The sequence below is a fragment of the Peromyscus maniculatus genome, chromosome 2, assembly GCF_049852395.1.
Source record: "Peromyscus maniculatus bairdii isolate BWxNUB_F1_BW_parent chromosome 2, HU_Pman_BW_mat_3.1, whole genome shotgun sequence".
NCBI lineage: Eukaryota > Metazoa > Chordata > Mammalia > Rodentia > Cricetidae > Peromyscus > Peromyscus maniculatus.
The window spans coordinates 167688610-167714784 of NC_134853.1; the positions used below are offsets into that span (position 1 = coordinate 167688610).

Consider the following 26175-nt stretch of genomic DNA (forward strand, 5'->3'; position numbering starts at 1 on the left):
GCATCTAATATCTGCACTGTCTGGGACAGAGAAATAATATACAAGGCCTTGGAAGGAACAGACCATGGCCATGAACTTAATGGTTTAGCACTCCTCTCTGTGAACAAGTCTGTATGGTAATTATTAAATTACTATTGAAAACATGACGGTCTTCATGTGGAAAGAGAAGCGCACAGAGAGAATGGTGTTCACGGCCTTAGAAGCCAGTCTCGCAGACTGATGGCCAGCTACCATGTGCTCTCAGGGCTTGGCTCTGTTTCGATTTTAGAGGCCACTCTGCATTTCTGGTAAACCACAGGTGAAGTCGTCCTCAGAGGCAGATGTTTGGCTGGTTTTGAGGCCTGTGGCTTTTCATAGAGAAATAACAGCACAAGCCACATGAAGTTTTTACTTCCTCTTTTTTTAATTTTTTATTTTTTTGAGTGAGGCCAAGGGCACTTTGTACTTGTCATGCATGGACTGCAGTGATAGATCTACATTCACCATCAGATGTCAAGTTCATATTTCTGGAAGTGTAGTTAGTTTGAGACGTCTCATTGGCATTGGGTCATAGATGCAGCCTTAGGATACAGTGAGCATCTTGCAGGAAACTTAGAGCCAGGGCAGCAGGAGGTTCCCTGGGAGTTTGGGTGGGCAGAAAGCCCTCAACTCTGGAAAGACGTTTAGAGGTTAAGACAAGAACTGGGCCAGGTGACAGAGGAAAAGGAGAACTGGTTGTCGGGAAGTGGAGGTCAGGTCTGCTTTCCGAGTTCAAGCTGGACTTTCCTGTGCTGGTCCTTGTTTGTTCGCTGTGGGGGGTGATTTGGGTTTGTTGTTGTTTCCTATGTTTTACTTTAAATGGAGGGTCTGATAGAGCCAGGCAGCCTCAGACTCCATGTGCAGAAGAATGGCGTTGTAGTCCTTATCCTCCTGCCTCCGTTTCCCACGTGCTGGAATTTTAGACAAACACATGTTGCCTGGCTATGGGCCCTTCTCCATTTCTTTCTTTCTTTCTTTCTTTTTTTTTTAAGATTTATTTATTTATTATGTATACAGTGTTCTGCCTACATACATGCTTTCAATTCAGAAGAGGGCACCAGATCTCATTACAGATGGTTGTGAGCCACCATGTAGTTGCTGGGAATTGAACTCAGGACCTCTGGAAGAGCAGCCAGTGCTCTTAACCGCTGAGCCATCTCTCCAGCCCACCCTTCTCCATTTCTTAGTCTAGTTCCAAGATGGACACTCCAGCTCAGCCCCACCTCGTCTCATAGTTGACTTCACTTGTTTTAGAAACTTGGGGACTACCAAGAGCCCAGCACCTTAGGGAGGGAAAGTGGCCTGTGATAGGATTCCTGCCTTTGCAGGGTTTATAGACTGAGTAAATGAAGTCTGGTACAAGTGAGTGAGGCGGTGGGGGCCTGTCATCGGACTTTATTTTTGGAGCAGGAGAGATTTGAGTCTGTATTTGAAATGAATCTTGGCAACAGACTGGCATCCTTAGACATCTACATGGAAACAGAGGGAGGGCCGTGAAGTCAGAGCTCAGGCAGACGAGCACTGTCCTGCAGAGTTTAAAGTTGTTCTTAGACAAGGGCTTTGTAGGCCAGGCTAGCCTTCGAACTCACAGAGATCCACCTGCCTCTGCCTCCTCCTGAGTGCTGGGATTAAAGGCGTGCGCCACCACCACTGTAAAATGAGAGTAATGATAGAACTTCCTTAGGTTGGGGATGGTGTGATAGGTATGTAATAACCACTACTGGTTTGAATGACATTTCTCACATTCGCATTACCCGGATGTTCCAGATCCAGCCCCTTTCCTCTCTTCTGATGAACATCTTGTGTGTTGCTGGGCACTCACCCTACATCTGATACCACAGTCTGGCATTCCACCCCCAGACTATCTCCCACAGCCCATCTCCTCTTCTCAGAGCCTCTCCAACCCTACAAATGCTGCCCCTCCCCTTGGTAACCTGTCCCATGCCCTCCTGCCTTGGTGTGAAGATGTTCTGGACTGCCAGAGGCCACGGTTGTCCATGTGTCTTCTGGGTTCCTTGGTGTACAGGTGAGGTGCTCCTTGCTTCTTTATGCTTGGTCAGGTCGTACCCCAGAGTATTCTGGACTAACTGTACAGGCACTGCCTTACCTGCTTTTAAAAGCGAGTCACAGTTTAGCACATGGCCTGGCAGGGTTTTTCAGAGTCCCTCCCAGTGCTAAGTGTTCAGTAAATTATTAAAGTAAGTCCATAGCCTCACCCTCTACCAGTGCAATGTGCCAGCCTCTGCTCTGCTGTGTTCCTGGTCCATACTGGGGCCTCCCCAGGGAAAGCTCCTCCTCCAACCTCTGGTCTGCCCTCAGCTCCTGGGAGCTCTGTGCAGCCTGACCCTCACTGGCCTCAGTCTCTTCTGCAGGCAGTCACTTTTTCTGCATACCTTGTCCTTGCAGCTTCCAGAATGTTCCTATGTCGTTCCTGGTCAACTTGAAGTCCAGCTGGAGCCCACCTGACAGGCTTATGCTTCCTTGTCACTTCCCCTTAGTCCAGCAGAGCAGCTTCCTCCTCGGAGCTCCACCCCACTCTTTGTTCCTCTGCTGCTTTCCTTACAGGCCCAAGAGTCATCAGTACCTATTGGCTTCTCTGGGCTGACTGGAACTCCTTGAGGGCAGAGCTCTTTCTTGTTCTAGTTCTGGTGGAGATGCTGTGTGCAGCTTAGGATGCCTGTTGACTGTATGACTGATGGAGAAGTCAAGTACCAGAAGTCGCTCTTCATACCAGAGGAGTGTGTGCTGCTCTCTTATGCCTCACAGACTGTTCCCACTGAACTATATCAATTATATTGAAAATTGACATTGATGAGTCATATCCTAGCAGAGGGAGAAATCGGAACTTGCAGAGCCTGCAGGACTAGAGTAGGAGGTTGCAGATGGGTCTTGCAGGCCAGGTCTGGCCCTTCTCTGCATTTGTCCCGCGGGTCTTCAACACCCGGAGTGGGAGGCCCCTCTTCCCAGTGGGCAGGTGATTTATTGGCTCGGGCGCTTCCGTGGTGTTCACTTGTGAAGTGCAGGCTGATACCCCGGCCTGGAAGGGAGCAAACACCTTAGCCGCGGGTCGGAGCGGCCACAGGGGTGGAGACCGGCGTGGGTTTCGCTGCCTCGCATTGGGCGTGCGGCCTGGCCCGCGTGGGGAGTAAGTTTCGCTGCTGTGGTGCCCCGCCCGCAGGGAGGACCCCGAGAAGGCTGCGGAGGGGGCTCGGCCGCCTGCGGGGCCGAGCGGGGCGGAGCCGAGCGGGCCGCGGCGGTGATCCAGGCCGCCTTTTGCAGCTGCCCGCCGCCAGGCTCGCTGCGCTCCAGCCTCCTCCCCCGGCGCCCTCCGCTCCCCGCGCCCCGCGCCCCGCGCGGCCCCGCCGCGGTCACACGCTGAGCAGTCCTCGGCCGCCTGGCCCAGCGCTTTGTGGAGCCCGGGGACGGGCGCGGCCTCTTTACCTGTGGCTGCGGGTCGCGCTTGGATCGGAGGTGGGGGCAGTTCGTGGAGCCGGCCGAAGTGAAAGTCTGCAGGGCCGGTCGGGCCAGGGGCTCGACCCCAGAGGCTTCGGATGGGCTTTCGTGGTCAGGGGAGGGGACGAGGGTTGGAGCAGCCCGAGACACTTCTGCGAAGGCAGCAGCTTCTGCGGGTGGAAAGCAGCTATGCTGGTTTATTGCAACGCGGGCGGTTTGTTGTTAGCACCTTCGTGCAGCCCGTGGTGTCAGGAGGCCGCCCTAGCTCCGCTTGCCTTTCCCGAAACGCGCGGCGCTGCTTGTGGTTCCCCGCAGGCCGGGGGCTGCCCTGCCCTGCCAGCAGGTCCCAGCTGTGCCGCCGAAAGCCTCCAGCCTAGCTAAATATTCCCGAGCTCAGACTTTTCTGCGGTTGCTATTCTGCTGATTGCAGATATCTTTGCTTTGCTGACATCCTGTTTTGGTTTTGGTTTTTTACGTCTGACTTATTTCTTTTTTATCACAGAAACGCTTCGTTAAGGGACTCCGGCAATACGGCAAGAACTTCTTCAGAATCAGAAAGGAGCTGCTTCCCAATAAGGAAACCGTGAGTACAATCGGACTTTATGTAACTTGGCTTTTTCCTCTTTGCTTCGCTCATGCTGCTTCTCCGCATCGGAGCTTAGGAAATGGTTCCTTCAATGCGCGCTGTGCTTGACTCGGGCTGGCCTCAGATTCCGTGCGCCCTGTTTTCCTGACTCCTTCAGCTGGGGGTTTTCAGATAGAGTGACATATTGTGCTTATCCTCCTGAAGAACGAGTTGTAACTGGAAGAGCAGAGTTAGCTGGGGGAAGGGACCGCTGGAGAGTTAACATCTAATTTTAAATCCAGTGGCTGGAATAGGAAATTACATTTTATCGCTAGTTTGGATTTGGTAATTGTCAAAAGTCATCGACCAAGTCAAAAGATAGAATTGAGAGGTTTTTGGAATTCTGTTGGGGGCCACCTCCCCTTTATTTAATGTTGCTGTGCTTTAAAAAAATATTTGTAAATCTTTGCTATACCAGCTTTAAATATTTGCACTCGGTAGTGAAAAACGGTTTTTATTAGTTGCTTAATGGGAGCTTTAAAAAATGCCGTTGCTGTTTCAAAAAGCTGAGGGTCAAATGCTCCTCATGAACTTGTTGTGGAGGGTGTACTGAAGAGAGTTTTTTGGAAGGTGATGCTGTAAGATCCAGGCTCTGTACGTGTAATTCTTGCCTCCTGGAAGGTGGGGGAGGACCACCCAGCTGGTGGGTTCAGGCTTGACCCAGTAACCGGAAGTACCTCTGACCCAGGAGGGGGAAGGTTGTGATTGTTATTTAATCTGGTTTTTAGGAGGAGAGAGTGAATGAACTATGTCTATTAGGAAAGTAGATGGTAGGGTTTTGTTTGTTTGATATTTTGTTTTCTGTTGGTACTTACTGATTTCCTCTTTAAAAAAATGAAGTTTTTCTGGATACTATAATAGTAGAGTACATTTAGGATCCTGATAATAGGGAGAAAGGGTCTGAGATTCCAAGTACATCCCAGTAAACTCATGACTCCAGTCAAAGTTAACTAAATTAAAACTGAATCCTTATTGTGCATCTGGATGCGCTGAGTTGGGCCACCAGAATGCCTTTGAAAAATTCAAACTGTGGATAGGTATTAAAATACTTTGTGGAAATGATCTGCATTTCTCACTCTTTCCAGAACAGGTTTGGAAGAGCAGCAGTGATGTAGAAATTCTTCTTAAGTTTTCTGGGAATTTCATTTTTCATAAGTTTATTACATACTTAAAAATTAAAGTAGCTTGACTCAAATGTAACAGTTTTGTTTGGGCTGAGTGGAGGAAGAGTCAGGGAGTAGATGAGCCCCAAAGCTGATGGCCCACTCTTAACTGTCAGCTGATCCTTTTGGTTACAGGTGCTGGGATGGAGTCTTGAGCTGTTACCTCAGCCTTCCTGCACTTAACTTTTATCTGTCCTTTTATCTCTGCAAGTTGCACAGCATAAAGATCTGGTAAAGGAAATCTGGACGGTCATTTTATCTTGATACTTCAAAAAAGGAGCCAACCAAACCCCTACATAGGGGTGGAAATTGGGGTGCTGGGATCAGCCCAAAGTCTTGTGCTTGTTAGGCAGCATTGGAGACACGAGACAGTTTTATCGGTTTATCTCCTTAGCTGAAACAGACCTGGCTGACCTTTAACCTCGTGTGGTGTTGCTCACCTGTTTTCCTAATTGGAAAGTCAGATTCTCCTAATCTAATCTGTTCTCTTCTTGGTTGCCCTTATCATGGCAGCTGATTCAGTGAACTGATGCCTTTTCCCCTCAGGCTGCTCTGGTGGGCCAGCCCCGTGAGGTGATTTTTCTGGTCAGCATTCCAGAGACATTTTCCTCCTCTGTTATGGCTGTGTTCCCTTCCCGTTTCCAGCAGTTCATGTGGCACCATCACTAGAGGACAGTGGTCTGCAGCCTTGGAGGACCTCTGCAAGTGTCCCTAGGTCCCACTCTCCTCCGATTGCATGGGAGGAGTTTGGTAGTGGGGTAAATCTGTAAGTGTTCTAATCAGCTGGGCGAGGCTTGTGTTGTATTTTCCTTAGCTATCGACCTAGCTAGGCTAATCATTACAGCCTACTGAAGGGAGGTCAAAGGTCACTTTTCATTTTTGCTACAGAAGAGGAGTGTTAAAGGTGCCAGTGTTCCAGAACTTCCTTGATAAAAATCTTATGGTCATGAACCTTTTTATAGAAAATTCTTATAATCTAGATACTTTCCCACATTTTCTTTTATTGGATTATTAACTTGTTTCCTTGCTATTCTCAGATGCCTTGAAACATCAGAAGGGCATTAACATCCAAAAGAAACATGGCTGACTGGGCTTTGGAGCAGGGGTCAGCAGACCTGGGTTCTATTACTGGCCTTGCCAGTAACTGTAGCACCTGATCTCTCCTGGCCTGGTTTTCTGCCTCAGTGCTGTGGGAAGGTCAGGCCGGGTCTTGACAAATTACTGGGAAGTTACTGTTTCTGAAATGATGTTTCTTTGCGTGAGACAGAAGCTCTCAGCTTAAAAAAAAAAAAAAAAAAGTGGGGGTAGGGCATGGGAGAGCCTGGAAAGATGGCTCAGAGGTTAAAAGCACTTGCTGCTCTTGCAGAGGACCAGAGTTCACTTTCCAAGCATGCACATCAGGCAGCTTATTCTTACTCTTTTTTGGTTTTTCAGGACAGGGTTTCTCTGTGTATCTCTGGCTGTCCTGGAACTCACTCTATAGACCAGTCTGTCCTAGGACTCACAGAGATCTGCCTGCCTCTGCCTTCCAAGGGTAGAGCTAAAGATGTGCCAGTCTCGCATCAGATTTCTAAACCCCTGTTGTTCAAGCTGAGGAGACCCAGCACTCTTTTTGGGTATCTGTGAGCACACATGGGGAATACAGACATAAACTTAAAGTGAATGAATTTTTAATTTTTTAAAATTTATTTTATGTATATGGATGTTTTGCCTAGAAGAGGGTGTCAGTGGATCCTCTGAAACTGGAGTTCCAGACAGTTGCAGATGGTTGTGAGTCACAATATAGTTGCTGGGAATTGAACCTGGATCCTCTGGAAGAGCAATGAGTGCCCTTAACTGCTGAGCCATCTCTCTAACCTCAAAATAAATAATTTTTAAGATTATTTTATTTTGTGTATGAGTATTTTGCATGAATGTATGTCTGTGCACCACATAGATGCCTGGTACCTTCAGGGAATCAGAAAAAGGCATTTGATCCCCTAGAACTAGAATTATAGATAGCTGTGAACCACTATTCGGGTACTCAGAACCAAACTGTGTTCTCAGCGAAAGCAGCAAGGGCTCTTAATGTGGAAGCTACTTCTCCAGCCCCATAAATAATAATAATGCGGGGCTGGAGAGATGGCTCAGTGGGTAAGAGGGTAAGAGCACTGGCTGCTCTTCCAGAGGACCTGGGTTCAATTCCCAGCACCCACATGGCAGCTCAAAACTGAAACTCCAGTTTTAGGGGATCTGACACCCTCACACCAATGTACATAAAATAAAATTTTTAAAAATGTAATAGTAATAATAATGTGTTTTTTTTTTAATTCATTTTTTGAGACAGGGTTTCTCTGTGTAACAGTCCTGGCTGTCCTGGAATTCATTTTGTAGACCAGGCTGGCTCCGAGCTCGCAGAGATCCTAGTGCTGGGATTAAAGGCGTCCACCACCAATGCCTAGCAATAAAAATAATTTTTAAAAAAATATTTAAAGCCTTTAATCTCAGCACCTAAGAAGGCAGAGGCAAGCAGATCTCTGTGGGCTTCAGGCAGGTTATTGAACCACCTGCCTTTTGATTCCTGTGAAATGGGGTGATAACTCCAATCGCTTAGAACATACATGAAAATCCAAATGAGGTGGTGTCTATAAAGAATATATAAAAATGGTTTCTCTTCCTAATCTGTTACCCTCTGTTGAAAAATGAGTCTCTGTGTGCATGCGCATGCTTGCTAGGGATCAACCCTGGACCAGGACATGCCAGACAAGTGCTTTACCGCTGAGCTCTGTGCTTACGTGCACGTGGTGGTTCTGTTCTGGAACTGTTTCCACCAGTCACCACCAGTCACCTGTCCTTTCACTTGAGTTACTTAGGAAGGATGGAGGGAATATCTGGGTGGGAACAGATCTCTTTACCTTTGGAGCTTTCCTGTGGGAGTCCCAGGCCTCCCATTTATTACAGGCCTGTTGTCAGAAGAAAGTGCCTGTAGCATGGACATCAGCAGCTTTCCTAGCACTTGGTTTCTGGTATTTACTATACAGGCTCTAGGTCTGGCTTTCCTCTGAATGTTGCTGCCTATTGAAGTGGGAATAGTGGCTGTGATTACGGAAAACCAACTGTTTATAGAGGGTTAGTTGAATGGGTATTACATGTTAACCTCATGGCACCCAAGAGAATAACTACAAGTCAGATCCTTTTCGTTTTATAGCTCTGCAGATACCCAGTTCTTCCTCTCTTGCCATTTGTCCTTCTTTAATACACATATAAAATGTGTAATTAGTAGATAAAATGATCAGGAATGGGCACAGCATCTCACATTGACTGTGGCTGCCCACTGATCTCTCAGCTGTTGACACTGAAGTGTGGGGTGTTAGTGCATCTTTATAAACACTGTCAACTGTCCTGCGATTCTGAGAAGACAGGGCCAGCCAGTCTGTCCTGCGTGGGGTCTCATTCCAGGATGTTACGGAATTTGCCGTCCTCCAGATCAGGCCTCTCGATTCTAAGTGTTGTCACTGTTAATTGGGTAGATTAATTGTATGACCTTTGGCCTTTGATGTTAAAATAATACCTGGAAAATAAATAGGCCTAATAGACTCAAATTCTGACCACCCACAGGGAATCCATCTTTTAATACAGATCACAAAATAGCTTGTTTTTTCACATATATTGCCGTTTCTTACAAAATCTTGAGATGATTATTCAGAGTATGATGTGTCTCTACCTTCACACTGCAAACATGGCTATTCTATTTGGATACAAGATTGGCACCTGGGTGATTGTCCTTTAAAGGTTTTCTATACACAGCTCTGCCTGCTGCTGCCAGGAGTGGAGTGTGGGCTGTAGCAACCCTCACCAGCCTGAAACAGTGGCTCCTGTCTGTGATGCAGTGCAGATGAGCAGGAAGACAGTTTGATCTGGCCCAGCTCTGTAGAGAAGAGGCACCTTTGCGAGGCAGCCTGTGGAGAGGGGTGTGCAACATTTGTTTTGTATGCCTTTCTCGTCTCCAGTCTGAGTTTGTACAACTACCCCTGGTAAAGATCCAACTCACGTTCTTTGTGAGTGCAGGTCGTAGTATGCAAATATGGATCTCATTTTCACTCCCCTCTTTCAGTGAGAAACATCCCATGTCATGAGTGAAGGCAAAAAAGACACAGTTGTAAAATGGCACTGTTGGGGATGAGTTTATACACAGAAGGTTGTGTGAGCCAATGCAGGGGACCTGGGTCAAAATTGGAGCCAAAAGACTTTGCGTTGCCCAGTGAAGGGACAGTTAGTTTTATTAACTTTGTGTGATGAGATGAAAAGTTCTGGAGATTTAAATTTTGAATTTGCCAGATAGCACAAAACTCAGTGATGTTTCTAGGGACAAGTTCCACTGACTCTGTGTGAAACTGTTCTGTGTGAGTTATGTCATCAGGCAGAATGACCTCTGTGTCAGCATGAGTTCCCAAATGGAAGAATGAGTAATCCAAGTTCTGTTAACGTTAAGAGGTTAAAAATTACTACAGCGTTCAGCATGAAGTTTTAGTTAATTTCAGATTATAACCTTGGGTAAACAGTTTTAATGCTTAATCTTACATAAGAAAGTATGGGCTTCCTGATTGGGTTGATACTGAGAACAGGTAACTGTGTTACAGCCACAAAACAACACTTGGCGAGTCCTCTGGTTTTTGCCTGTCTGTCCCCCTAGTGCATCGACTGTACGGTGTTAACAGGCTAAAGCTGTGGAAAGTGTGGCCTCTTGGGCCTCTTTTCCATGCCTGTTGAGCCAAGATGGGCATTCTGTTGTTAAAATGGGGATTTGGGTAATGGAGTGTTCAATAAAGTTTAAGAACTGCTTATGCCAGCGTCAAAATCCCAAGCCTCCGATGTGTATTCATTCTTTTTTAACATTTATTTTACCGGCTGTATGTGACTGTTTTATCTGCATGCTTATCTGTGCACTGTGTGCATGCAATGCTGGTGGAGGCCAGAAGAAGGAGTCTTCTGGAACTGGAGTTACATGTAATTGTAACTTCCATGTGGACTCACACACACACACATTTACACACACAAATAAAACTAAGTATGAAAAGAAAAATATAATTGTAACTCCTTATTTTATATTTTAAAAATCTTACCCACTGGGCAGTGGTGGTGCACATCTTTAATTCCAGAACTCAGGAGGCAGAGGCAGGAGGATCTCTGTGAGTTTGAGGCCAGCCCGGTCTACAGAGCGAGTTGTAGGACAGCCGAGGCTACACAGAGAAACCCTGTCTCAAAACACTCAAAAAAAAAAAAAAATCTTACCCTTCAAGTGTTGCTTTCTTTTCCTGGCAGCCCTAGTGTAGGAGGGAATGTGAGTGTGTTTGAGGGTCGGTAAACTGGGGAGGTGGAGTGCCGCTTAGGAGCTTATCTCCAAGGTGCTCACTGCAGTTGCCAGGCTGAGGCTCTGCGTCTGCGCAGCAAGTATGCTGTGGGTCTGCAGCCGCTCCGCTGCTGAGGGCTTTCTCCTGCTGTGTAGCCAAGCCTGAGTCTGTCTTGTCTGTCTGTCTGTCTGTTATGTGAGTGTTCTGTTTTCGTTTGGGTAAGTCAGGATTTGCTTTGTAGCATAGGTGGCCTTGAACTAGAGACCCTTCTGCTTTAGCTTCTGGAGTGCTGGGATTGCAGGTGTAGGGTGCCATGCCAGCAGAGACTCTTTTACCTATGGTGGGCCAAGAGGGCATGGCTGGTTCCCTTGTGTGAGTGAAGCAGCTGTGTGATTTTCATGGGAGAAACTTGGTGCCAGTGATGGATAGAAAAGGTAGTTTTTAAAGCAGAGGCCTTGGACCTCCATGGCCTTGTCCTCCATAGTCAGACCGACAGAAATGGCACAAGAGTGCATTGTTTGTAGAAACTGCTTTTTGGTTTGTTTGTTTTATTTTATTTATTTATTTATTTTTTGGTTTTTTGAGACAGGGTTTCTCTCTGTAGCTTTGGAGCCTGTCCTGGACTAGCTCTGTAGACCAGGCTGGCCTCGAACTCAGAGATCCACCTGCCTCTGCCTCCCGAGTGCTGAGATTACAGGCGTGCACCACCATTGCCCAGCGAAACTGCATTTGTAATGGACTATTAACCATTTATGTGTGCGTGTGATTGAGCACATGCCATTGTGTGTGTGGAGGTCAGAGGACTACTCTTGGTAGTGGGTTCTGGGATGCATACTCAGATCACCAGCCTTGGCCTTAAGTACTTTATCCACTGAGCCATCTTGCTGGTTCTGCTTTGAATGCTGCCTATAAGGAGCTGTCATTCCCTGTTGACACTTAAGATTTCCTGTGATCTTGCTTACCTGCATGAGTTATTTGATGAGATTTAGGACTTTTTGTTTTTTTGTTTTTTTTAAGATTTACTAATTTATTATGTATACAGTGTTCTGCCTGCATGTGTTCCTGCAGGCCAGAAGAGGGCGCCAGATTTCATTACAAGTGGTTGTGAGCCACCATGTGGTTGCTGGGACTCAGGACCTCTGGAAAGAGCAGTCCGTGCTCTTAACCACTGAGCCATCTCTCCAGCACTGTTGTTTTTTGTTTGTTTGTTTTTGTTTTGTTTTGTTTTTTGAGACAGAGTTTCTCTATGTAGTTTTGGTGCCTGTCCTGGATCTCGCTCTGTAGACCAGGCTGACCTTGAACTCACAGAGATCTGCCTGGCTCTGCCTCCCGAGTGCTGGGATCAGAGGCATGCGCCACCACTGCCTGGGAAATATTTACATGCAAAATCAGCCCTGGCAGCAATTTCAAAGTGGATTTTTTTTTTTTTTTTTTTTTTTTTTTTTTTTTTTTGAGATTTAGGACTTTTAAGCCCTACAATTTTATTAGGTAAAACAAATAAAGGTGTGCCTTTAGAATTATAAAAGACAAACTTTAATAACTATAATGATGGGCAGTGGGTTTATCCACATAGAGCTTGTATTTTGTATCATGGGGCTGTGTCTTACCTATGAGTCCATTCTGACTTGAAAACCTAGCTTGCAGGGCTGCAAGTGTGGCTCGGTTGGAAGGGTGCCGAACAGGAATGAACCCTGGAGCCATTACAGGGTGACGGTGCCCAACTAATCCCAGCATGCCAGGATGGGATACTAATGTAACGTCCTGTCTTCTTCTTTTAGATTTATTTATTTATTTATTTATTTATTTATTTATTTATTTATTTATTTATTTTTATTTTTTTATTTTTTTTTATTATTTTTTTTTTTTTGGTTTTTCGAGACAGGGTTTCTCTGCGTAGCTTTGCGCCTTTCCTGGAGCTCACTTGGTAGCCCAGGCTGGCCTCGAACTCGAACTCACAGAGATCCGCCTGGCTCTGCCTCCCGAGTGCTGGGATTAAAGGCGTGCGCCACCACCGCCCGGCAGATTTATTTATTTTTATGTGCATTGGTGTTTGGCCTGTATGTGTCTGTGTGAGGATGGCAGATCCCCTGGAACAGGAGTTACAGACAGTTGTGAGCCGCCATGTGGGTGCTGGGAATTAAACCCGGGTCCTCTGGAAGAGCAGCCAGTGCTCTTAACCCATGAGCCACCACCACCACCCCTTTTTGGAAAATAAAACTTAGCTGCTAATGTTTGAGAAATACATTTTGTCTGTTTTTTTTATTATAAAATATATTTTAAAATTTCTTTTAAAGTTGTAGAGTATATTTAAAATTATGATCCTTAAATAATTGGTTCATTTTAATCTTATTCTAAGTTACACCCATGAGTGACACTTAGGAAATTAGAATAACAGTAAACTACCTTGTTTGAAGAAGTAAGGATAAGATACTAGATTTAAATCCCAGCTGTTCACCAGTGGGAAAGACCATACCTAACCCCAAAGTCAAACAGCATCTGTTCCATGTCATCTGAAAACCACTGTGTTGTGTGTGAATAGGAAAACTGAGCAAGACAGACCTTTCCTCTGGATGATTTATTTAAAATTGTGTGCGTGCCTGCATGTGTGTCTAGTCCCACATGTATACAAGCCAGGGTACACACGCCACACCATGCCGTTAGTGTCTGACTCAAGATCTGTTGGTTGCTGTGTAAACTGGACTAGCCAGCCTGTGAACTTCCCAGGGTTCTCTGGGACAGCACACTGCTCGACATGGATAGGGTGAGGGGATTTTTAACTCAGCTCCTCAGACTTGGATGAAAGTCACTTCACCACTGAGCCATCTTTCCAACTCTTTTAAAGAATGTTGTTTGTGGGCGTTTTGTTTTATTTTGGCAGTGTTGAAGATTGAGCCCAGGCCCTTGCAGCGTGCTAGACATGGACTTAACCACTGAGCTGTGAGCTGCGCTCTTGTGCCTGGGGTGTTAGAGCCTCAGTTACAGCTGCACTGTTCTGTCTTGCCTGTTTTTTTTTTTGTTTGTTTGTTTGTTTTTCTTTGACTTTGGAAATGTAATTGTTCTGTTCATATTCTGAGTCCATCTGAATTGTGGAATCATAATTTCTGAGGATTGGAGGTTGAGATTGATGTACCATTACAGCTGGCAAAGTTAGGAGTTCAGGGAGCTTTGGTTCAGTTCAGGGCCTATGTGATGTGAGTGGGAGGTGAGGGTGAGCCTTCACGGAGCTCACTGTTGAGGACCAGCTGGGTTTGGTGCTTCTTAAAAACATCCACGTTGTTAACGTGCTGGAACCACGGGGCTCTGGGGCCTTGCACATCCTCTTCACAACTAGCCCATCTGTCCAGCAGAATTGTGTCCTTTAACTTTTTATTTTAGATTAAGATTTTAAGTAAAATTTATAGTCTTAAGACTTATTTCTTTCTGGGCAGTGGTGGTACACACCTTTAATCCCAGCACTCAGGAGGCAGAGGCAGGCAGGTTTCTGAGGCCAGCCTGGTCTACAGAGTGAGTTCCAGGACAGCCAGGGCTACACAGAGAAACCCTCTCTCAACCCCTCACCCCCCAAAGATTTACTTTTATAGATTTCCATTATGTATACACATATGCATTTGTGTACAATGCATATTTATGTAGAAAGAGTTTGAAGGTCTGTTGGTAGCCTTGTGCAAGTACATGTTTAGCTGCCTAGATACCCAGGGCCTTCCATTTTGTAGACTGAACAGAGTACCTTTAACTCACATGTCCAGAGCCATAGAAGACCTTCTTGTTTTATTGTTTGCATGGAGGCTCTGTGTTCTAGATTATAGGATTGAGAACCATGGTTTATTTTTCTCAGTAGGTTTATTGGGCCAATCAAGAATAAAATAGTGTCTCTAGCTGTAGAGTAAGTCAGTAGCCAATTTCTGCTAGCCTTCCAAATCTGTGAGCAAGTGCACATGCACACTCGTTCCGTGCTTCCTCTTGTGATGGCTTTCTTCTCTTCATCTCAGTGAGTCACCATCACATGCTATTTTATTATCTTGAAAACAGTCTCTGGAATTTTTATCCTCTGTTTCTGCCTTGTGAGTAGAAAACCACTGAAGTTGTTGTGAACAATATTTAGATGAAGACTTTCTTCAGGGACATTTTAGTTATCTATACTTGGCTTTTTCTGCTGTCTCTTTGTTCCCGTGTGCAAAGTTTGGATTGCAAGGTTAAGAATTGGTGACTGCCCAGGGCAAACATACCTAGTTGTCTTGGTGATTATTGATAGCTCATGCCTTCCAAGATCAGAATTTGGTTCTGTTTTGGAAATATGCTAGTGAGGTGCATTGGAGCAGATCGGTTTGCTGTCTTAAATTAACAGTCTATCTGCCTGAGAGCTAAGACAACCCAGACTCAAGGAAGCACATCTTCCTGTTTGCCTGCCACTTGTGCTTAGACTGCTCCCTCTGTTGGTTTTGAACTTCCTCTGACTAACCTAAGACATGGGAGGCAGGTCCTTGCTTCAAAACAGCATGATTTCCTTGCCCATGTCTTCACCGACATGTGTGTCACTTTGAGGATGATAAGAGACTTCTTTCTGGCTAGTGGGAGATGATTTTAGGGCAAGGATGTCAAGGGGTGAGTGCCTGGTTCTCCTCTCTGACATCCTACTCCTTATCAGCACAGGACTTCATAACTTGTTTGGAGGTCTCCAAAACAGAATTCTTCTGGCTTTTTGTTCACTGGCTTTCTTGCACTGCTCTCTACCCCTAGCCCAGCCTCCTTGCCCCATTCTACACTCGCAGCAGGAGTCATTTTTATAGCACACATACCTTTAAACCAAAAGTATATTGCTATAACAAGAGAGAACCTCTTCTTTGCTTTTATTTTGAAAAGCCCTCCCTGTTGTTTAATGTGGAGGGTATCCGGGCTGAAAGCCTGCTCCAAGTAGGCATTTGTGCATCCCAGAGGAACTTTTGATTTATTTCCTTAACTCTGCCCTCCTTTCTCTGTGGTTCAGAAACCTTTAATGATCTGTGAAGCTTGGAGACTTTAGTGCAGAACAGTAGTGGTTTTAAGGACCCCTCCCACCATATAAAAGGCTTGCCAGGTTCTACATGCTGGGTTTTGACTCCCTGGAAAGCTAACCTCTTACAGATTTTTGGTTGTGCGGCAGGGCATCCTGGGTTGGGGCCTTGATAATGCTTTTGTGAAATATTTTTTCCTCCTTTTCTCCCTCCCTTTGAAAAATTGTAATGAAAATTCCGGGCTCGTGGCCAGCCTGTGGGATGTGATACAGTAGAAATGTCTCTGGTGCCCTTTGTTACTGCTCAGCTTTGATTAAGTTTGTTTCCAGTAAGTTTAACCCTGCTCCCCCTTGCCCCGCCTGCTCCTCATGGCTGAGGAGGCTGATTGAGCCAAGGTTAAACATGGTGTTGTGCAAGCTGCCGAGGCCTAGTGGACTTCCTGTGCCTGGCAGGAGGAGCAAGGAGAAGCATGACTGCACAATGTCATGTTTTCCTCTCTGGGCTGCCTTGTGCTTTTGAATGCAGAAGGTGGTGAGCGGTGTGGAAGCTGTGTAGGTTTCCCCTCCTGCTTCTGCCCAAGGTGCTCCAGAAAATCCTCTTCAGCATTCTGTTTTGATTTCTTTTTAAAATTGTGACACACTCTGGCTGAGTATCCTAGGCTAGCCTCTAACTCCATTTTCTTGCCTCTGCCTCTCAAGTGCTGGGTTTATTGGTGTGTAGGCCTCCACGGGATGCTGTGCACCTTGTCTTGAGATTCTATTAGTGAAGTAAGTTTAAGATCATGCTGTACAACTTCTGGGACTCTGCCAGGTGTGGGAGGAGGCTCCCAGAGCAGCCGTGAGCAAACAGTGCCCCTCCTTTGATCCTCTGTGGCTCTCCATTTCAAAAGAAAGAGGTGGTTGCAGCTTTAGAATGTTTCTTTTTTTTTTAAATATTGCTTTGACCTCATATTTATAGCCCTTTTCATCCTTGCAACAGAACCCTTCACAGAAAGCATTTTTCCAGTCCTCCTGATACATCAGAGGGTAAGGCCCAGAAGCCCTGATGGTGGATGTGCCCATCCCAGTCTGAGTTGGGTGGATCTTACAGGTGGTATCCCTCACACACTGGAGCCTCTCCTGAGTGCTTGCTTAGTATTCAGGCAGTGTTTACTTTTCACAGAAAGTAAATGAGATTTTACTCCTAAAATTCCTGATTTATGGTAGAATTCTTTGGCCAACCCACAATGATGAAGTATAAGTTTGTGCAATCCATTTGTGTCCTAGTGCTTTGGAGATACTGACCTATAAGCTAGCAGAGGGCATTGTGGGAAAACAGTGCCCCCCCCCCCCCACTTCCTTCTGGACTAGGTCCTTGAGCCTGTCACAAATGGGTCATATGAAAACAGAATTCTGTAATGACCAGCACAGCTCTGTGGTCCAGAGCCTATGAAAAATATGCAAAGCACCGTACAGAAATTGGCCACAGGGGGTGTGTTTTATCCCTCTTCTTCTGTTCTTTTCATTTTCTCAGCTATTCTGGAAGCCAGAAAACCCCAGCAGTACTCCTGTCTCCACCCCTTCAGAGTTAGGGTTGTGTATATTCATTGGGTGCCCAGCTTGGTTTGCTAGGATCTGGACTCCAGTCCTCAGGATTATGCAACATGTACTTAACCACTGAGGCATCTCTAAAGGAAAGTATATAGGATGAGACATGCTATTTGGGAGTGTTTTGTTGTTTATTTGTGGAGTTTTGTTTGTTTGAAACAGGGTCTTGGGGTGGGAGTAGGGTCTTTCGAGGGTTTCTCTGGGTAGCCCTGGCTGTCCTGGAACTCACTCTGTAGACCAGGCTGGCCTCGAACTCAGAGAGGTCTGCCTGCCTCTACCTCCCTAGTTATGGGATTAAAGGTGTTCGCCATCACTGCCCGGTTCAGACAGAGTCTTATGTAGCCTATTCTGACCTCAAACTTGCTGTGTGGTCAAAGGTGACCTTTTGTGTTAGCTACTTGTCTTGCTGGGACAAAGTACTTGATGAAGGCAACTTTAAGGCAGAGGGGGGTTATTTTGACTCACAGATCAAGGCTATAGAACTTCATGGCAGGAAGTTGTAATGGAGGCACATAAGACAGATTCACCATCAGGAAGCAGAGAGAGGTGAATTCCAGTACGCAGCTCACTTTCTCTTTTTTCTCTGTACTAGACCCCAGTCCATGACATGGTACCACCCACAGGAAAGTGGGTCTTCCACTGTGGTTAATCTAACCCAGATAATCCCTTACAGTTGTGCTAGAGACTTATCTCCTAGGTGGTTGTAGATCTGTCAAGTTGACAACCAGACTAAACAGTTTGAACTCTTGATCCTCCTGCCTCCATTTCTCGAGTGTTAGTGTTACCGACATTCACCACCACACTGAGCTCAGTGCAGTTGGCTGCATGTCACACTCCAAGCTGTGTGGTTACTTTTTGTTCTTTGTAGTGATGGCTTGTGATAGACTACCAGGGTTTCTCCATGTAGTTTTGGTGCCTGTCCTGGATCTTGCTCTGTAGACCAGGCTGGCTTTGAACTCACAGAGGTCTGCCTGCCTCTGCAGGTATCAAAGGTATGCGCCACCACCGCCTGGTGCCAGGCATGCTCTTAATCTGAAAACAGTAACTCCCAAACACTGACTTCATTGTACAGGTAAAGTTGTTCAGAGCACTTAAGGAGCAAACTAAGGATATTCACTCTCATTGCACCCAGTTTTACAGAAACAGAATTAGGTGAAAAGTGTGTGTGTGTGTGTGTGTGTGTGTGTGTGTGTGTGTGTGTGTGTGTGTGTGTGTGTATAACACAGGGAATGGGAAGAAAGACAAACCTGAGACTTGTGATCTGTTTAACTATATAGAAAACCCAGAGACTATTAGTAGAACAATGAAAACATGGAAAATGGCTGTGGTTGAAAATAAGTGATGTTTCTGTGGACCCACTATAGCCAAGTAGAACATGTAATAGATTTAACATGTTTTCTACAATGGCAATAGAAAGTATAAGATCTATGCAGTAAGTATGATAAATGGTGTGTGAGGCCTCTGCTTGAAAACAACAACAAAAAGCTATTAAAACATATAGGCATTTCTAAAGCAATGAAGGAGCCAGGGATGATGTAGTCTCAGCACTCAGGAGACCAAGGCAGGGATAGAGGCAATAGTGGGCTACACAATAGCTAGATTGTTAAGATCAATCCACATGAGTCTATTTAAAGGGTAATTGGGATTTATTAAGATATAAGTTGGGGAAATACACTCAAATACAGAACTCAGTAAACAGTTGAAGTCGTCCTCTCTTCTGCCCAGGAGCGAATACACCTGGCCATCCGGTGTCCGATACACCAAAAGGAACAGCATGACCCCTGCCTCTTTCCTTTTAAGAGGTCACATAGCCAGGCAAAAAGTCAAGAAGTCACGTACCCAGGCAAGAAGCACCACCTCTTTCAGGCTGGATAGCCCAAGGTCATAGATGAAGCAAATACCGCTATACTTCCCCTTTTTGTCTAAGTAAAAAGGTTCTAAACCCAATAAAACTATATACAATAAGAAGTATTGCCCAGGAGAAACAAAGCGTGATAACGTAAACAAAACTGGAACTACAACCAACAGGAACAACATCAAGATGTTGCTAACACGTGCTAAATATCCAGAATATAGGTAAATGGCAAATTACAGCGATTACTCCAATAGCTGTCCTATCCTAAAGAATTTTAACTCTAGTATCTGCTCTGTTCTTAGCTAAGATATGAGAGGGTTGTAACTGTAGCTATCTAGTCTTCAGCCCCATCAAAGACCTGAGAAGGAAAATAATATTACCTGAATAAACAGGAAGTGCAAACGAGCAACTTGAGAAAAATGGCAAGAAATGACAGATAGCTGGCAGCCTGGACAGTCACCCAAAGTTTCTCTGCAGTGTTGGAGCATCCATTTCTTAGCTATAGGCATAGAATATCTGACAGACAATCTTCAGAAGCAGGAATTTTGAAAGACTGTCTTACCCTGTCTTGGCAAGGTTCAGCAGTTGCTTGTCCTTTGTTCTGCTCATCCGGATTGGACAGTATGCTTACTGTCAACAGTTGAGGCAAGGGCACTTCTTTGCCCAGCAGGACATTTTTAGCCAAGAAGAAGACAAACTCCATATCGAGTATCTTCAATGCCCAACATCCTATCCTGTTGGGAGTGGATTGATGCTGCCAGGAGCAATCCTGTTTCATGTCAACAGAATTCTAAGTTATTAGAACATTTTAACATAAATAGGTCTATGAAGTGTTTGAAAATTACCTATCCATCTGACATATGTTTCTGTATAAACAATCTGTAAACAGATGTACAGTAAAGGACAGTGACCTCGAAGTTTTAACAATATATAAAAAAATCTTAATCAGAAGTAGAAATGTGTAGTGCAATATGACAGCAATATCCTTAATATTTATCAATATACTATCAATATACCTCCTAAACAGAGGTAGAACGTACATGAAATATGACAAATATAATTTTACATTTGTGTCACTATACAAAATATTTCAAACAGGAGTAGGAACATGTGTACAATATGGCAAATATAGTTTGTATTTGTATCAATATACAAATTATCTTAAACAGGAATAGAAAAATAATTTTACATTTCTATCAATATACAAGAATCCATACAAATGTAAATTATCTAAAGCTGATAGTTACTGATTTAGTTTACAAGTAGATACAATAATCTACCTTGTTATCCTATCCTACCCTACCCTACCCGAACCAACCCGACCCGACCCTGTCCTGTCCCGACTGACCCTGTCCCGTCCCGTCCCACCCTACCCTACCCTTTTTTTGTTTCTGAAAGAGAATCCTGAGTCTAAACTTCATTGTTCTACCCCCGATCCTATGACAACTGAAAACCAACCCCTAACAGATGACAGTTATTCATAACCCTGAGAAAACAAAACCTTTTGGGAGAGGGGACATAGTTTTCTTAGAATTGCTTCCTGTTGTCTGGGGGATGATGCTGTCTCTGTGGGATCCTGTGAAAAAACCAAAACAATGGTTAGGTCTCATAGGAACCGACTGTAATATTCATAGTCAATCTTCTAGTTGTGGGTAAAGCTTATCTGAAGTTCTGGCTAGAAGTGTAATATGATGGACCATCTCAGCTAGCTATCTTGGAACTGTCTTGAACAGTTTGCAGTCCAAAGCCAATCATTGAGTGGTGGCTATCGGCTCAATGGTATCATTATGAACTAGATAGAATCCTTGTTGTGGGGCCCTGTCTTCCTTCTGGGGGCTTCAGAGATTACTGTTAGGCGAATTTATTGTTCAATGTGGAAAACTTAAACGTTATTAACATCAAAATGGAAAGTTTAAATTTTAAGATGGCAAGGTATGTAAAGAAGGGTTCTAAAGAATCAAGAATAGGCATGGAGAGAAATAGAATTGTGACAATATTCCCTAGATTAATGCCTTTCTTCTGTCCCACATCAGGTGTCTCTCCTGATAGGAGACAGAATCTCTGTTAATTTTTTTTTTCTTTTAACAACATGCTTGGGTTTTGAGAAGGAGAGAGTCACATTCCAACTCCAAAACCAGCTTGATTTATAATTGAGTTGGGACTGCAACTTTTCTCAGAAGTAAAGAGATATCGATGTTAGGCAGTGCTACTTTACCCTATGGAGTATATTGGTACCAATAGGCCTGATTTTTCTCTGCTTGTAAACTTTTTCTGGATAGCCTTCCCTTCGATTTCAGACATCTAGATGTCCAAAGCCTTTTTAACTTCCTTGAAGATTTTCTGTTATCCTGGAAGTCAAGAAGTCATGTACACAGGCAAGAAGCACCACCTCTTTTGGACTGGGTAGCCCAAGGTCATGGGTGGAGCAAATACTACTACACAAAATGCTACTTTAAAACAACCACAAAAAAACCTGGACTAGTAGATGAATAGTTGACATAGTGGTTGTGGGTGCTTCCAGATAAATCCAACATGTCTTCAGTTAATTAAAAAAAAAATAATTAGAATTGACTTCATGTTCCTAATGGCTGTCCTCCTGTTTCCACCTCCCAGTGCTGGGAATCACCATTGGAACTGGCAGATACTTTATTGTTCTGTGAGGCCTGGAAGCAAATTTAGGGCTGTGTGCCACGTTAGGTTCGCTGCCATTCAAAGCTTTGGCATTCTGTGTGTGTTATTTTTCTCTGTGATGTTGCTGAGCACAGTAAATGTGACCAGGAACACATTGAAGAGAGAGCTCAAAGTTGAATTTTCAAGGCTTAGCTTTCCTATTCACTCTTTAAACCCCATGAAATATGAGGCCCATATAGATTCTCCCTCACCAAGTTGAACTGAAAATAAGATTATATGGGTCCTGGGTATAAGTCAGTGGTAGTAAACTTGCCCGACATACTCAAGGCTCTACATTCCATCTCTGGCACCTCATAAAACCACGTCAGTTACAAGTTAAAGTTAAAAGAGAGTTCAAGTTTTATAGGTGATGCTAATTAAGGTCCTGTATGTGCCAGGCATTGTTTGGAGCATTTAACCCATTTGATCTTGGTGCATCTCAGCGCAGTCATGCACCTTCTACCTTCTTCCTCAGCCTCCAGCACCAGATCTGAAGATGGCTCACAGCTGAGCTGAAGCACTCCTTTCCTCCTCACCAGTAATGCAAACAAGGCTGAAAAGGAAACTCGTCGTTCTTTGGTATTATTAAGCTTATTCTTGGTTTCCTAGTGCTTGGCTTCTTTGGATGGAGAGGTAGATAGATGGGGTCTGGTCAAGGAAAGTCTGCAGGGTTAGTGTTAGTAGTGACAGCCATCCTGCAGTGAATGCCTTGGATTGTCCGTGATTTCATGTTTTTATTTTAGTTACGTGTATTCATTTACTCAGCCCGTCAACAGATACTCAAGTTCCTTTGTAAAAGACGTTTTAGTTGGATGTGGAGAATATTAAAAACGAAAGTGTGAATTAAAAACAAACAAGTACAGTGTTTCTTTTATCCTTAAATGTTTATAGTATTCTAAGAAAAGCACACAAAACAAGTGAATAACTCATGGTGTGATAACTGCCATGTACAGATGCAAACACACTTACACCAGGTCTGTACCAGGCTGTGGCTTGCACCCCAAATTCACATTTTATTTCTAGTTTGCCTTTGTTATAGTCTCCTAAAGCTGTTAGGTGACTAATCAGACTTGCCCCCACTTTTGAGTTGCTCCCTCTACTTAAGCATTGGGTGGTTGGAGGGCCTACTGCAGTCTCTTCCTTCTTCCATGATGACTGTGCTGAGTGGGAATGTGTGGGAATTCTCCCCATGCCAGCTGTCCTCAGACAGATGCTCTCCCTGTGTGGTATTTGCCCATCTGTCCATGGAGGCATCCTAACCAGCTTGCCAGGGCTGCTGGAGTGAGGGTCTGCTGAACTGTGGACGATCAAGTGATCTTGCCCTCATGTGGCTGTAAAACCTCATAGATTTTGAGAATCTGAAAAGCAAAACTTAATAGTCAGTTGCACAATTTCAAAGAGCCCTTTTTTTGGGGGCGGGGGAGTTGTTGAGACAGGGTTTCTTTGTGTATCCCTGCTTGTCTTGGAACTCACTCTGTAGCCCAGGCTGGCCTAAAACTCGCAGAGATCCACTTGCTTCTGCCTCCCAAATACTGGGATTAAAGATGTAGGCCACCACCACCTGGCTGAGTTAGATTATTTTTAATCATGTGTGTGCATGTACATGTGCACATATGTGTAGGTGCCCAGATAGAAAAGGGTGTCCAACAGAGGGCACTTGATCCCCTGGATCTGGAACTAATAGGAGGCTGTAAGCCACCTGACCTGGGTGCTGGGAGCCAAACTTCAGTCCTCTGTAAGAGAAGTCAGTGCTCTTAACCACTGAGCCATCTCTCCAGCTCCCAAATCACACATTTTTATACCATGCACAGTGCTGCTCAGTTAATTTTCTTCTTTCCCTTCCTTTGCTTTCCTTTTATTTTATTTTGGCCATAGCCTCACAAGTGCTGGGGCTAACAGACATCTTCAGTAATTTGGCTCATTCATTCATTTATATACTTTGATACAAGGTCTCACTCTGTAGGTATCGGAGACTAGAGGGGTCCAGCCCCTCGATAGTCCCCTCCCAGGGTCCGGGAAGAATCTACAACCAGCTGATAATTAATCTTTGATGAAAAGAAATGCATCTATGTACACGAAACTCCTTAGTCCATATACTTGATTATTCTGTGTTGGTTCTCTCTCTACAAGCTTATACTCTGCTCTCATTTTTAGCTCCTTTCGAAAGCCCAGTTTCTCCTTACATTTATCTGTTGTCCCCTCCAGGTTCTATCTTAATTCCTTCAGCTAGTTCTGCTCCTTCTAGGTTCTCATCCATCTAGTTCTTTCCCATATCAGCTCCTCTCCCATCTCCTTCTCTCTCTTTTTTGGTTTTTCGAGACAGGGTTTCTCTGTGTAACTTTGTACCTTTCCTGGAACTCGCTTTGTAGACCAGGTTGGCCTCGAACTCACAGAGATCCACCTGCCTCTCTGCCTCCCAAGTGCTGGGATTATAGGCGTGCGCCACCACCGCCCGGCCTTTTCTCTCATCTGTTCTTCCTCATCTTGTTCTTCCCATCTGGCTCTTCCTCATCTTCCATCTCATTCCTCTAGTCCTCTCTTCTAGCCCTTCAAACTAGTTCTTCCTCATCTCAGTTTATTCCTCTCAAGTTCTTACCCATCTAGCTCTTCCCTTCTTTTTTCTCTTCTCCGTCCTCCTGCGTCCTGGGAGTATATACACTTAGAAGCGGTAATCCCTTCACAATGTAAAGCCCGGCTTCTGGGGTCAAACGGAGGGATGATGAGAATCACATTGAGAGGCAATAACCGTTAATTATCATTTGCAACGCCAAAGGGAAGTGACCAGTGGGGAAATGAATTAACTAAAGGTTAAATTCGGGTAATATCTAAGAAGAGGGATCTTATGTGCTCAACTATAGTCTTAAACATGATTAGTAGAAAATGTTAAGAATCTATAAGTTGCTAGGTCAATGGGAGAAAATAAAACTGCCTTCTTTTTTCCTGTGGCTCCTATCCAAGCTATCTGCCATTTATCGGCAGGGTGGGGGAAGGTTTGCTCAGTCTCTAGTGTACAGATAGATGCCTCTGGTGGTAGTTAAAGGGAGATCTGGAACTAGAGGTAAGCTTTGGGAAAGGAGAAAGTTAAGGGAGGGTCCGAGCTAAATTGTGTAAAGCTATTACTTAACGTCCACCTGACCGAGGCGGTGTCTCCTTGTGGGATTTACCTTAAGTCAGGAGACTTGCATGTGGGCTATTATCACTATTAGTCCTTGAAAGTAGCTAAGGTGGTTATCTAATTCCAGAGAAAGCCTTCCTGAGGCTGTTCTCCAAATACCTGGAATGTGTATGTCCAGAGAGTGATCAGTCCACATTGTTAGCCCTTCTTAGGGAAAAGTCAATTGGGAAATCTATGAAGGCACACATGATTTTCATAACAGAATACAGCTGATATATAACAAGCCAAATAACACCAAAAGCTCCTTGGAATTTGGCTTCTTCTGGAGGAATTCCCTGATCCCTCCAGATAGTGACTTTGCCATAACCAGCTGAGTTCTTATGATATATTCCTGTGGCCTGCAGCATGTAGGAGCCCAGGCTGGACTGAAACTCACAGAGACCCACCTGGCTAGTCTCACTTCCAATCAAATCTTCTGTAAAACTCCTCAGATAATTTGGAGAATTGCAGTACATTTCAGATGAATCTGTGAACGTGCATGGGATTCGGTCCATTAGTGTGCACTTGAATTAGAAGTATAGATTGGGGTTAGAGGATGTCAAACACAGCTCTGACTTGATCTTCCCAAGACCCTGTCTTTCCACCATGCTGCCTTCATGTTCTCAGCTGTCCATTATAGAGAATCAAGAATTTGTGGTCGTCTGCCTAATTTGGGATGGAAGAATGGACCTTGAGTTCCTGTTATCCAGAGCTTCTCATTGCCCTTAGAACTTCAAACATAAAATAATTTGCTATGGTTTGAGTATGAAATGGTTCCTCAAAAGGCTCATGTGTTGAAGTCTTGGTTCCCAACTATTGAAAAATTAAGGGTGTGCTCCTTAACTTCCAGGTGACTCCCAGTGTATTCTCATGGATAAGAGCTGGTTAGATGGGACTGGGCAATTACAAGTGTGGCCTAATTGAGGAAATGGGTCACAGGTTGGGGGCTGCCTCTGGAGATGATAGTTTATCTGTGGGCTTCACTCTCTCATTCTTTTCACTCCGACTGCTTTGCAGTTAGCAGTTTTGTACTGCCCTCCCTCCCACGCTCTGCCTTACCACAGACCGACCCATACCTGGGGCCAAGAGAACATGAACAGAAACTTTGGAAACTGGAGACTGGATACAGCTGTTTTTTTCCAATTCTTTCAAGTATTTTGTCACAGCAGTGCAAAGCTCTCGCTCACTCACTCTCTCCCTCTCCCCCCCCCTCTCTCTCTCCCTCTCTCCCCCTCTCCCCCTCTCCCCCTCCCCCTCTCCCTCTCCCTCTCCCCCCCCCCACACACCTTTTTTTTTCCTAACTTGATTTCTTTCCTTGACATACTTTTTT

The 26175-nt window shown here is 44.8% G+C and overlaps 1 protein-coding gene across 14 annotated transcripts in view; it reads left to right on the top strand.

The window, feature by feature from the left end:
* Positions 1-26175, top strand: part of Rere (arginine-glutamic acid dipeptide repeats) — a 367324-nt gene that overhangs the window by 308052 nt on the left and 33097 nt on the right. For 13 of the 14 annotated variants that reach the window (XM_076565684.1, XM_042272445.2, XM_076565680.1 and 10 more), the window contains one exon: positions 3974-4054. In XM_076565684.1, coding sequence (XP_076421799.1) covers positions 3974-4054 — 81 coding nt within the window. Of the gene's footprint in view, positions 1-3354; positions 3490-3973; positions 4055-26175 lie in introns of those variants that run through there. The other variant, XM_076565689.1, reaches the window with a different exon arrangement.